At 45.6% G+C, this 13,463-nt stretch overlaps 1 protein-coding gene across 1 annotated transcript in view; it reads left to right on the top strand.

Moving 5' to 3' along the window:
• Positions 1 to 9,050, top strand: part of gaa (alpha glucosidase) — a 66,811-nt gene extending 57,761 nt beyond the window's left edge. Inside the window, exons 18-20 of the mRNA XM_028818591.2 lie at positions 235 to 399; positions 6,197 to 6,349; positions 8,752 to 9,050. Coding sequence (XP_028674424.2) covers positions 235 to 399; positions 6,197 to 6,349; positions 8,752 to 8,814 — 381 coding nt within the window. The 3' untranslated portion in view covers positions 8,815 to 9,050. The remainder of the gene's footprint in view (positions 1 to 234; positions 400 to 6,196; positions 6,350 to 8,751) is intronic.
• The last annotated feature ends 4,413 nt before the right edge of the window (positions 9,051 to 13,463 follow it).

Raw genomic sequence — 13,463 nt, 5'->3', positions numbered from 1 at the left:
GCATTTATTGTAGAATGACTGTCAGCCAAAACACCGTAAAGTCAGTTATTTCTTTTTCTATGCTGAAGGTGTTACACAATGTCTTCTTAACATCGGACCCCCATTTATGTCATGTCTCTCACTTGTGAGCAGGTCGCTTAACCGTGTCTCTTCTGTATAAGACCTTGCTCTTGAATCTCGTGGAGACGTAACATTCACGGGTGGACTGTTTTTTGTTTTTTTTTTTTTTTGCAGGCTGCCAGCTTGACAACCACTCAGTCCCGCTTCAATGCATTCTCCCTGACGGTGGCGCTGTCTAGAGATGGTGCGGCTCGAGGAGAGCTGTTTTGGGATGACGGCGATAACCTGAACACGTTTGAGACTGACGACTACTCTCATATTCTCTTCCTTTCGAATAAGGTCAGTGTCACCCATTGGATTATGAGAAAGCGAGGCTTGAATGTATGAAAGTGCTAGAGCTTCTCTGAAACAAAACGACAAGTCGAAGCAGACAATGTGGTGTAGAGCACTGGGTGATGGACGTTACTGCTGAAAACTTAAGAACGATCAATCCCTTTAACCAACTTTCTGTGCGATCCGGTGCTAGAATCGCCATGTGTACAGAGTACAATGAAATTCTTACATGTGTGTCATGTGACCACTCTCTGGTTGTGAGAGAATAATAATAATTTACATTTATACAGTAATCCCTCACTTATCGTGGGAGATAGGTTCCAAGGCCAACCGCGATAACTGAATTTCCGCGAAGTAGGGACACCATATTTATTTAATTATTTAACGTGTATTTGGACGTTTTTAAACCCTCCCTGTATTGTTTACAACCCACCCTTTACTCTATTAATAACAGGGACAACTGCTAAGCAATATGAAATCGGTAGATAAGTTTACACTTACTGTATAGCGAAGTACACGTAGCTATATATGATGTGATGATTGTGATGAATATGCTGCGCAGTAAAAATGATGACGATGAAGGTGATAATCCCCTGAATGCAGTAGCAAGAGCACGTTAATGCTGAATGAGTGAGATGAGACTTCCTGGTTAATGCAGCACTCCGTCGCTGAGCCAATCAGCAGCACACAGGAACTTAACTGCGTGCTCTGATTGGGTAGCTTCTCAGCCATCCGCCAATAGCATCTCTTGTATGAAATCAACTGGGCAAACCAACTGAGGAAGCAAATACCAGAAATAAAAAGACCCATTGTCCGCAGAAACCCGCAAAGCAGCGAAAAATCCGCGTTATATATTTAGATATGCTTACATATAAAATCCGCGAAGTCGTGAATCCGCGAAAAGTGAACCGCGAAGTAGCGAGGGATTACTGTAGAGTGCTTTTCTCACTACTGAGTGCTGTACAGAGTGAGTGTGGAGCCACTTCAACCACCACCAATGTGCAGCATCCACCTGGATGATGTGACGGCAGCCATTTTGAGCCAATATGCTTGCCATGCATGAGCTATTACTGTAGGTGGTGAAGTGGTGAGAGTAGCTAATTAGAAATGGGGTGATTAGGGGGCCAGAATGACTAGCCTGTTCATCGGGATACCCCCTACTCTTTACGCGGTACACCCCAGGGATCTTTTCTGACCACAGAGAGTCAGGACCTCAGTTTTAGATCTCATCCCAAAAGACAACACTAGTTTTTACAGCACACATCCACACGCAGACCACAAGGTAAGCGCCCCCTGCTGGCCTCTCCAGCACTTCTTGCAGCAGCAACCCAAGCTTTTCCAAGATGGTCTTCCATCCAAGTACTGGCTGGGCCTGAACAGGCTTAGCTTCAGGTGGGTGACTTGTTCTGAGGTACATGTGGTTTGGCTGCTGTCTATGTTTGAACCCACAACTGAACTTTAGGAATGCCAGTACACCTTGCAGCACAAGAGAACAGAATAAGAGGTTTCGTTGGTGTTAACAGACTTACAAAGGCTTCTCTAATAACCAGTTAGCAAGTAAACAGGACTAATTAAGGATAAGCTAAGGGAGTTGACCATAAGAACGCTGAAGAAATGGCTGCTGAAAATGGTGCTTTGCAGCCATATGTGAATAATAAATTAAAAATCAATCATTTCAAGCAGCAATAGTTATCATCCATACTAGTAATGCCTTAACTATATTTTTAAAATCACTTTAATGATAGCTAGATAATAAAAGGTATAACCTGAACATTTTTGGGTGACCCCAAACTTTAGATCGGTAGTGTACATTTGACTACAGTGTTACATCACAACTCAATATCAGTAATATATCTTATTTATATAGTGCCTTTCCCATGCTCAAGGTGGAGAATTTGGGTAGCTTTGTTTTATTCCCCCCCAATTGTCCAATGTAGAGCTCCAGATCTACAGGACATTCACGTGAAACTGCTGAGAAACTTGTGTGTTGATGCGGGTCGGCTCCTTGCTCCCCCTTTAGCTTTGGGTGCCTCTTGAACCCAACGCCGTTGATAGTCATGACCAGGATGAGCTGGCAGAGAGCCGGGAGGAAGCCCCTCAAGGGAGCAGACAGGCAGTGTGGCTGCAAAGGAAGGAGAGGCTCAGTGAGGCGTCCTGCGTGGAGCCATGGGCCGCAGGGGCGCGAGCCTGGTAGCGGGAGTCGGTGCCCTGCTGGAATCCCGAGACACCAAAAGACGGCAACAGGGTCCCGAGCCTGGGAACAGCGTCGCAAGTGGGCCAAACTGCCAGATTGGCGCCTCCTTCACTGCAAGGACCCATTTAGGGTTGAGCTAAGGAGACATCTGTTTTTAGAGGAGTGCACCAGGGCTCATACTTTTAAAGACAGCTTCCTGCATGTTTTTAAGCTCGTTTTCATGGATTTAATTATTGGATTTTCACCTCCACATCACCTTTATTTTATTGGATTATTTATTTATTTGTTGCACTGCACTCTGGGACATTGTCTGACTGACTGTTTTTAATAAAAGCACGTGGCACCTTTATGCACCTGCCCCTTGCTATGTTGGTGTTTTGTCCTCATTTGCGTGGCTCATCCCTCAGAAACGTCATCAGCGGTGGTGGGTTGAACAGGTCCTCGGTGGGACCCTGTAGCGTGGGCCGACCCGCACTGTCACAAACTGCTGTCTGGGTTTAAATCATTTTTTCCACAACATTTTTCATGGAGAAGAGAACACCCGGTGCTTTGCAGGTATTGAAAGTTTTTTTCCATATTGACTTAAAATGAACAATGGCAGGTTGACTTGGTTGTGGTCACCGAACCCCATAGTTCATGCGAAAAGATAATTTCCACTTGGAGATTAAAAAGAGAATATCAAATCAAAAATCAAAATGACTGGCATACTAAGTATGCAGAGATTGTTCTATTTATTGTGTCACAACTTTCATGGAAAAATGGCACCCCCTAGTGCTCTACAGGAGTAGTACCACAGTATTTACACAATGTTAACAATGGCAGGTTATGTGATTTTTGGCATGGTCATAAAGAGTATCATGTGTTTATTTTTAGATAGATAGACTTTATTAATCCCAAGGGGAAATTCACATACTCCAGCAGCAGCATACTAATAAAAAACAATATCAAATTAAAGAGTGATAACAATGCAGGTATAACAGACAGTAACTGTGTATAATGTTAACGTTTACCCCCCCCCCCCCCCGGGTGGAACTGAAGAGTCGCATAGTGTAGGGGAGGAACGATCTCCTCAGTCTGTCAGTGGAGCAGGACGGTGACAGCAGTCTGTCGCTGAAGCTGCTCCTCTGTCTGGAGATGATCCTGTTCAGTGAATGCAGTGGATTCTCCATGATTGACAGAAGTCTGCTCAGCGCCCGTCGCTCTGCCATGGATGTCAAACTGTCCAGCTCCATGCCTACAATAGAGCCAGCCTTCCTCACCAGTTTGTCCAGGCGTGAGGCGTCCCTCTTCTTTATGTTGCCTCCCCAGCACACCACCGCGTAGAAGAGGGCACTCGCCACAACCGTCTGAGAGAACATCTGCAGCATCTTATTGCAGATGTTGAAGGACGCCAGCCTTCTAAGGAAGTATAGTCGGCTCTGTCCTCTCTTGCACAGAGCATCAGTATTGGCAGTCCAGTCTAATTTATCATCCAGCTGCACTCCCAGGTATTTATAGGTCTGCACACAGTCACCTCTGATGATCACGGGGTCCAGGAGGGGCCTGGGCCTCCTAAAATCCACCATCAGCTCCTTGGTTTTGCTGGTGTTCAGGTATAGGTGGTTTGAGTCGCACCATTTAACAAAGTCATTGATTAGGTCCCTATACTCCTCCTCCTGCCCACTCCTGATGCATCCCACGATAGCAGTGTCGTCAGCGAACTTTTCCACGTGGCAGGACTCCGAGTTGTATTGGAAGTTCGATGTATATAGGCTGTACAGGACCGGAGAAAGTACAGTGCCCTGCGGCGCTCCTGTGTTGCTGACCCCAATGTCAGACCTGCAGTTCCCGAGACACACATACTGAGGTCTGTCTGTAAGATAGTCCACGATCCATGCCACCAGGTATGAATCTACTCCCATCTCTGTCAGCTTGTCCCTAAGGAGCAGAGGTTGGATGGTGTTGAAGGCACTAGAGAAGTCCAGAAACATAATTCTTACAGCACCACTGCCTCTGTCCAAGTGGGAGAGGGATCGGTGTAGCATGTAGATGATGGCATCCTCCACTCCCACCTTCTCCTGGTATGCGAACTGCCGAGGGCGTGGCGGACCTGTGGCCTCAGGTTGTGAAACAGCAGCCGCTCCATGGTCTTCATCACTTGTGACGTCAGGGCGACAGGCCTGAAGTCCTTCAGCTCACCATGACGTGATACCTTTGGGACTGGGGTGATGAAAGATGTTTTCCAAAGACCTCGGGACCTGTTCCAGGCTCAGGTTGAAGATGCGCTGTAGAGGACTCCCCAGCTCCAACGCACACAAGCCTTCAGCAGTTATATGTATATAATGCCTAAACAGCCCCAGTTAGGTTCATATTCATCATGCCACATTACTCACTCCTGGTCACACACGTGAAGTTATAGCGGTGCTACGTCTTAAATGTATTCTGTGCTGAGTCGCATCTTTTGTAGCATTGTCCTGTTTAAATGGTTTGTGTGTCTGTGTAAACATTGTCCCCTGGAAGCAAAGAGTGGGGGGGGAAGGGTAACACCGTGGGACTGTCGTCCCTCGTGATAGTTTGTCCCGTCAATCCCATCATTTGCATTCGGGTCATTTACTATTTAAACAGGAGGACGAAAAGTAGGAAAAAAATCCCATTTACTACACGTGACACTGCATTGCAGAGTGAAGAGAGAGCACCGATCGAATCGCCTACACCTTCCCCTGCTTGCCTCTTACAACGCCAGACGTGACAACTTCACCATTACAATGCAAAAATCCCGGGGTTCCGGATTACGGCGAGACACTGAGGATAAGAACGATGAGACTGTTTTTTGTCATTTGGCAGAGGAGCAATCCATCATTTTCATCCCGTGTATAATTGCCGTAGGACACTTTTCCAGCTGAACAAGGTTCACAATCACTATTCATTCTCAGTTTAATTTTCTGGACTTTTATGTGCGTTTTGTGTCTTATTAGTAATAGTAATATTATTACTATATTCTCACTACCAGAGAGTGGAGACATGACACACATGTCAGAATTTCATTGTACTCTGTACACATCATTACCACCATGATCATAATGTTTCATGCCCGGCCAGTACTTGGATGGAAGACCATCTTGAAAAAACTTTGTGCTGGAAGAGGTGTTGGTGAAGCCAGCAGAGGGGGTGCTTACCCTGTGGTCTGAGGGTGGATCCCAATGCCCCAGGACAGTGACGGGGACACCATACTGTAAAAATGACACCATCCTTTGGATGAGACATAAAAGATCCCTGGGCATCCTTTGTAAAGAGTAGGGTGTCTCCCGAGGTCCTGGCTAAATTGTCCACCACAGCTTGGTCATTCTGGCCCCCTAATCATCCCTTGTTTCTGATTGGCTAAATATGTACCCCTTCACCACCTAACAGTTAATATGTGGTGAGCATACTGGCACAAAATGGCCACAGTCACGTCATCCAGGTGGTGGTTGAAGTTCTCCCCACTCACTGTATAAAACATTTTGAGTACCTTGAAAAGCGCTATATAAATGAATTATTTATTATTCCAAGTGAATCTCCCTTTTGAGTTCGGCCGTTCGCCACTCACACAAATGCTTGACAGCCCTGCTGTTTCACTTTCTGCCATTTCAGAACATGCTGGTAAGTGAGCCTCTGAAGTTGAACAGCGCCATTGATGGCCTTACCTTGCAGCAGGTGAGGATATTTGGGGTCCCTTCTCCTCCAAAGAGGGTGGTTGTGAATCAGCAGTCCACAGCAGACTTCTCCTACCGTTCCGACACCAAGGTGAGAATTAAACGTTCATTCAGCAATTTTAAAAAGCAAGAAAAAGCCACCTTTGTCTTATTTAACCAGGAGATCTTTTGCAGGGTTTGTGTGGAATGCAGTGAGATGGAGAAAAAGGGCAAATGTAGTAGGAGGTCCTTGCTAGGGTCATCCTCAGTGGGATCCGTAATCACATGCTCAACTACCAGTGACTTGAGCAGTCTGGTTTGACGCCTAAGAAATCGACCATTGACCGCATCCTGGCACTGAGGGTTCTCATGGAGCACAAACACGAATATCGGCAGAGGTTTTTGCAGCCTTTTGTCGATTTTCATAAAGTGTTTGACTCAGTTGATCGAGCGGCCCTGTGGGACATCCTGAGGGTTCTCAGTATCCCCTCAAGGTTGTTGGATATCATGACTGGCCTGTGCACTGGTACTGTGAATGCTGTGCAGAGTGGAGGCAGACCCTCTGTGTTTTTCCCCCATTGATTCTGGGGTCCGTCAGCGGTGTGTTGTGCTCCTACTCTGTTAAGTGCTCGTATGGACTGGGTGTTGGTCGTGGGGTCCAGCAGCTGTGGGGCATCTGTTGGTGAGGAGAGATTCACAGATCTTGACTTGGCTGACGATGTGGTGATCTTCGTGGAGTCGACGGAGGCTCTGATGGGGGCTCTCGAGAGACGGAGTGAGGGGTCTGAGTGTCTGGGCATGTGAGGGTCCTGATAAAAACCAAAGAGCCAGGCCTTTAATGACATCATGGGCACGGCCATCAGCAGTATGTCTGTCCGTGGAGAGTGTCGACCTCATCGAGAGGTTTACTTACCATTCATGTGACTCTGGTGACTCTTCCTATGAAGTCAGTAGATGGATTGGGAGAGCATGGGGGGGTCATGAGGTCGCTGGAAAGGGGTGTGTGGCGCTCCCGATATCTATGCAAAAGATCCAAGTCTTTAGAGTCTTGGTGCTCCCTGTTTGTGAGACATGGACGCTATTAGTGACCTGAGATGAAGGCTGGACCCCTTCATGTGAGTCTCTTCGGAGAATCCTTGGGTCCTGCTGGTTTGACTTTGTGTTGTTCATGGAGTCCCGAATAAGGCACATGACCTGCATTGTGAGGGAGTGTCAAGTACGGCACTACGGCCATGTGGCACCATTACCCGAGGGTGATGCAGCTCATTGTTGAGGACCCGAGTGGCTGGACCAGGCCAAGGGGACGCCCACGTAACACCTGGGTCATTTCCGGATGGTGGGGACTGGACTGCATGTCAGCCTGGGGGGTTGCCAACCAGTATCCTGAGCTGTTTCGTTGTGTGGTGGATACAGCAATTCGCCATATCTGTCTGTGCTCCAAAACCTGACCTGACTGTAGTAGGAGGTGCAGGTGATGACCAAAAAGATCTAAACGCTTAGCAAAAAAAGTGACAGAGTTGGTCTCCATGTGAAGTTTGTAAAGGTGCAGTGAGCTCAGCCACAATCTTTGTGTGCCACCCCCCCCTTTTTTTCCTCCCCCATTTTTTTGTGGTGCTTAAGTCATGTGACAAGTCGGTTTCTCATGTCCAGAACGTTTTCTTGTATGCATTGCACTTCCAGGTGAACCACCCGATGGTTCTTCACTCTCCTAAGCCCCCTGCGACTTATATGTTTGATTTTTGGTCGGGGGAGATGAACAGACTGGTTGGACTGATTCGCTGGGTACGTCCGACTACACAATAGATGGTCACGGTAGCGCGCTGTGACTCGGCAAGTCTGCAACTGAAAATCGCTGATGAAAGTCGTGTAATTTGACATGGCCTTCAGCCATCACGACTTTTATGATTCTGAGCCGTCACGCTCATTGGCTTGTGCTCTGTTCCTGATTCCCAGCAACATGGTGGGCTGGATCTTCCAGGATGAAAGCAAACCTGAGTACGTAGTCGCCCAACAGTTTGAAGAATGTGATATTCAAGCATTGAGCAGCTCTCAGGGGTGGAAGTGTAGTGTGGTCAGGTGCATCTTTAGCTGATCGATGTTCTTGTGAATGGATGGATAGATGAATGAAGTGTTAGACACTGATGCGAAATTTCAGATGTCGGCAGACTGCTGCATACAAGCAGCTCTGGGGCCTCCACTCCCTACAGAATGACTTCAGGTGGGATTTCCAACTTTCTGGCCACCACACACATTCTTAATGGAGCTCTCCTTTGACCTACAGTGTGACAGCACGTCTTCCTCACATTGTCCACCTTGTGTTCCCGTGTCAATGTCCTGTTGTTCTTCCGATTTCCCTAACGATTTGTGGTACCATTTGTGGTGATGGTGTCACGCTTGTCAAAGTGGACATTGCAGTTTGGCTTTGATATGTTTGGCCCGGTGAGTCAGTTAGAGAAGGCTGCTCAGAAAAGAGCCGTTCACATGAAAGATTTTTCATTTTCTCTTACTTTGCAGGTCCTGGCTTTGCCAAGTCTCAGTCTGCTGATGAGTGACGCCTTTGAAATACAGTGGCTGTAATGAAAGAACAGGGACAACGGGGGAAACAAAAGGGAGAAGCTGTTCTTCACTGTGCTAATAATCCAAAAGACTGCAGGCAGTCGTGTCGGACTTTCATCTTGGTGATCTGAAAGACAACAACTGCAAAAGCGTAAGAATTGACTGATTTCTTATCAAAATTCCAATTGTGGACATCTTCAGGGATTGGAGTTTTCATCATTTTGATCGATTAAATGGCATCCAAGGTAAAAACTTGTGGCCTAATTCTTGTCCTCATGTCGTGTATATACTGTACATGTGCGTGTGCTGAAACGTGGGTCTGCACAAACACAGTTCAACATCTGGTTTTCCTAGCGACCCGAGTAAGTCGCTTCACCTGTCAGTGCTCACAGTCGAGAAGTGTGGATACAAGCCTAGGAATGGAGGGGGTTAACTATGAAAGGCAACGTTCTGATTCAGTCCCTCCCTGTGACTCCCTGCGTGATGTTCAGAGCCACTTCAGCCTGCCCAGACTGAGAAAGTGAGGAAATGGTTATGGAGCTGGAAAGTGAAGTATAAAATCAGGAAAGTGCTGCTGCAACCTGCTAGAGCCCTTCCTGTGACCCTAACAAGCCATTTTGCCTGTTACTGCTCTTATTGAAGTTTAGACAAAACATATTTGTGTATGTACGGTATATCTGTCTCTGTATGTGTATACGTGTATATATGTGTGTGTGTATATATAAATATATATAATATGTGTGTGTGTGTTTATATATACAGTTAGGTCCATAAATATTTGGACAGAGACGACTTTTTTCTAATTTTGGTTCTGTACATTACCATAATGAATTTTAAATGAAACAACTCTGACGCAGTTGAAGTGCAGACTTTCAGCTTTAATTCAGTGGGGTGAACAAAACGATTGCATAAAAATGTGAGGCAACTAAAGCATTTTTTGAACACAATCCCTTCATTTCAGGGGCTCAAAAGTAATTGGACAAATGAAATAACTGGAAATCAAATGTTCATTTCTAATACTTGGTTGAAAACCTTTGCTGGCAATGACAGCCTGAAGTCTTGAACTCTTGGACATCACCAGATGTTGGGTTTCCTCCTTTTAATGCTCTGCCAGGCCTTCACTGCAGCGGCTTTCAGTTACTGTTTGTTTGTGGGCCTTTCTGTCTGAAGTTTAGTCTTCAACAAGTGAAATGCCTGCTCAGTTGGGTTAAGATCAGGTGACTGACTTGGCCATTCAAGAATTTTCCACTTCTTTGCTTTAATAAACTCCTGGGTTGCTTTGGCTGTATGTTTTGGGTCATTGTCCATCTGTATCATGAATCAATGTGACTGCTGTATTTAGCTGGATTTGAGCAGACAGTATGTCTCTGAACACCTCAGAATTTATTCAGCTGCTTCTGTCCTGTGTCACATCATCAATAAACACGAGTGTCCCAGTGCCACTGGCAGCCATGCACGCCCAAGCTATCACACTGCCTCCCTCCACCGTGTTTTACAGATGATGTGCTATGCTTTGGATAATGAGCTGTTCCATGCCTTCTCCATACTTTCATCTTGCCATCATTCTGGTAGAGGTTGATCTTGGTTTCATCTGTCCAAAGAATGTTTTTCCAGAACTGTGCTGGCTTTTTTAGATGTTCTTTAGCAAAGTCCAATCTCGCCTTTCTATTCTTGAGGCTTAGGAGTGGCTTGCACCTTGCAGTGCACCCTCTGTATTTACTTTCATGCAGTCTTCTCTTTATGGTAGACTTGGATATCGATACACCCGCCTACCCCCTGGAGAGTGTTGTTCACTTGGTGGGCTGTTGTGAAGGGGTTTCTCTTCACCATGGAAATGAGTCTGTGATCATCCACCACTGTTGTCTTCCGTGGACGTCCAGGTCTTTTTGCGTTGCTGAGTTCACCAGTGCTTGCTTTCTTTCTCAGGATGGACCAAACTGTAGATTTTGCCACTCGTAATATTGTAGCAATTTCTCGGATGGGTTTTTCTGTTTTCGCAGCTTAAGGATGGCTTCTGTCACCTGCATGGAGAGCTCCTTTGACTGCATGTTGTCTGTTCACAGCAAAATCTTCCACATGCAAGCACCACACCTCAAATCAACTCCAGGCCTTTTATCTGCTTCATTGATAAGGACATAACGACGGACTTGTCCACACCTGCCCATGAAATAGCCAAAGAGTCAATTGTCCAATTACTTTTGAGCCCCGGAAATTAAGGGATTGTGTTCAAAAAATGCTTTAGTTGCCTCACATTTTAATGCAATCGTTTTGTTCACCCCACTGAATTAAAGCTGAAAGTCTGCACTTCAACTGCATCGGAGTTGTTTCATTTAAAATTCATTGTGGTAATGTACAGAACCAAAATTAGAAAAAAGTTGTCTCTGTCCAAATATTTATGGACCTAACTGTATGTATGTATGTGTGTGTGTGTGTATATATATATATATATATATATATATATATATTGTGACACAGACTACGAATGCCATGAATATATATATATATATATATATATGTATAAATAAATAATATAAATATGGTTGAAATAGTTCACTGTCAAATAATGCAAAGAGTACGCGACACGTGTTTCGCCCTAATTCTGGGCTCATCAGACATACACACTCACTGCACCCTGTCTCGGGGAATCGAACCTCAGACGTCAGCGGCGAAGCGTTTTACGTTGCGCCACGGCGTGTGGTTCGTTTATTTGACACCATGTTGATCGGATTGTGATTCAGACTACGAATGCCATGAATGTAATTACCCCGATCTACATGCTGTCAAATAAACAAACCACACACATCTCTGTTTTATCGGTGTTTAAAGACAAGTAGTTCTCATCCATCCACTCCTTTAATTCACTAACACAACTAATTAGAGACAACATCGGAGAAACTTCATTTGATCTAAAAGAAATGTATAACTGGGTGTCATCTGCGTACGAGTGATGTTTCCTAATGAGAGATCCCAGTGGAAGCCTGTAAAGTGAAAACAGTAAAGGTCCCAGTACTGAGCCCTGCGGGACACCATATTGAACGTCTGTGTATAATGATGGAGTCCTGTCAGCACATTTCTGTACCTATTGGAATCGATTTGATAAATAAGAACTAAACCAAGCGTCAACATTTTGAAAGACCCACGTGCACCCAAGTGTAGAAGATCCAGCCATCACCACGCCACACGTCATGACAAAAGCCAAGCCGTCAAGTCTGAGGCACCCACAATTAGAATGTGGTGAGGCAACGATCAGAGCAAGCAGGTCAAGAGCCATTTCTTAAGCCTTTAAGTGTTCCCGGGATCTCAGGGGCCTTCTTCCCTGCCACTGCCCACTGTGGCGCCACCTTGTTCAACAATGCAGTGGAGCGTCTGTGTTCATTCGACTTTGGCTTCAACTAGACTAGCGGCAGAGCGCGGCGCTGTGCCTGCTCAAACTACCCATAAGCCATAGCGTTCGTGTTGTATTGCATCAGCTTCTATCCGTTGCAGTTAACACACATTGTCTTTAGTTTTCGATTTACCGTCACATTCAAGTTCAAAGTTTGTCATGTACACAATAAGGGAACACGTTTCCCTGTACAATGAGATTCTTTCTTTGTTGTCCACACCAAATGACAAAACCAATGTATAAAGATAAACATATTAATAAGTAGCAGATAGATAATAAGTAACAGAGGCAGCATAAAGTATAAAAACAGAATAGAAATATAAAGTGTAATGTGCAGGTAGGTGTGTGATGGACAAGTCCAATACAGTTGTGTGAGGTCGATAGAATGAGGTGGACTATGGTTATAAACTCAGTCAGTTATTTAGGAGTCTAATGGCCTTGGGAAAGAAAGAGTTCTTTGGCCTTGGACGTCCTGCATTTCATACGTCTGTACCTCCTGCCTGAGGGTAGAAGTGTGAACAGTTCGTGTTGGGGGTCCCTGAGGATCGAGGCAGTTCTCCTGCGGACTCTGCAGTTGTAGATGCTCTGCAGAGAGGGCAGTGGGGTCCTGGAGATCTTCTCGGCAGTCTTTACCACTCTCCGCAGGCGTTTGCAGTCCATAGCAGTAGTGTTGCCGTACCACACGGTGATGCAGCTGGTCAAGATGCTCTCAACAATGCAGTTGTAAAAGTTGCCAAGGATCTTAGTCGACATACCAAACTTCCCTCAGCCTCCTCAGAAAGTACAGCCGCTGTTGAGCCCTCTTGACCAAGTGAGGTCCTCACTGATGTAGACGCCCAGTTTGTTGTTTGTTAAATAATACTCTTAAGTTAGAAAAGCATATAGCAAATACATTACACAGGTGTCCACTGGAACCTTCAGAATGTTAAATTACGCTGTGATTTAGGATTTTGTCTGCACTGCCCGCTCCTAATTTGTGTTCACCTTTTACCCTTTCATCGTTCTCAACCAGGCCACGTCAGGTAACTCGGCTAGTAAATCATAAAGCAATGATCTGGAAAAATGTTGTTGCTGGTTTACAATGATAAATAGACCAGAATGAAGGATTTGTGAAGACCACCCAACAGAGACAAGGGCAGAATGATGCAGTTGGCACACCCGTGGCGAGCAGGCTGGCAGCAGCAATAACCGACTCTTCCACCCTGCTGCCCATCTCCGGTCAGTGCTAAAGAAACAAAATTGGAAAGCTTAAGATTGGGATGCCAGAGTTCAAGGCGGATTGTGG

This window comes from Erpetoichthys calabaricus, chromosome 14 (genome assembly GCF_900747795.2).
Source record: "Erpetoichthys calabaricus chromosome 14, fErpCal1.3, whole genome shotgun sequence".
Classification (NCBI taxonomy): domain Eukaryota; kingdom Metazoa; phylum Chordata; class Cladistia; order Polypteriformes; family Polypteridae; genus Erpetoichthys; species Erpetoichthys calabaricus.
Note: the sequence above shows the minus strand (reverse complement) of the source record. Positions and strands in the feature narration are given on the sequence as shown.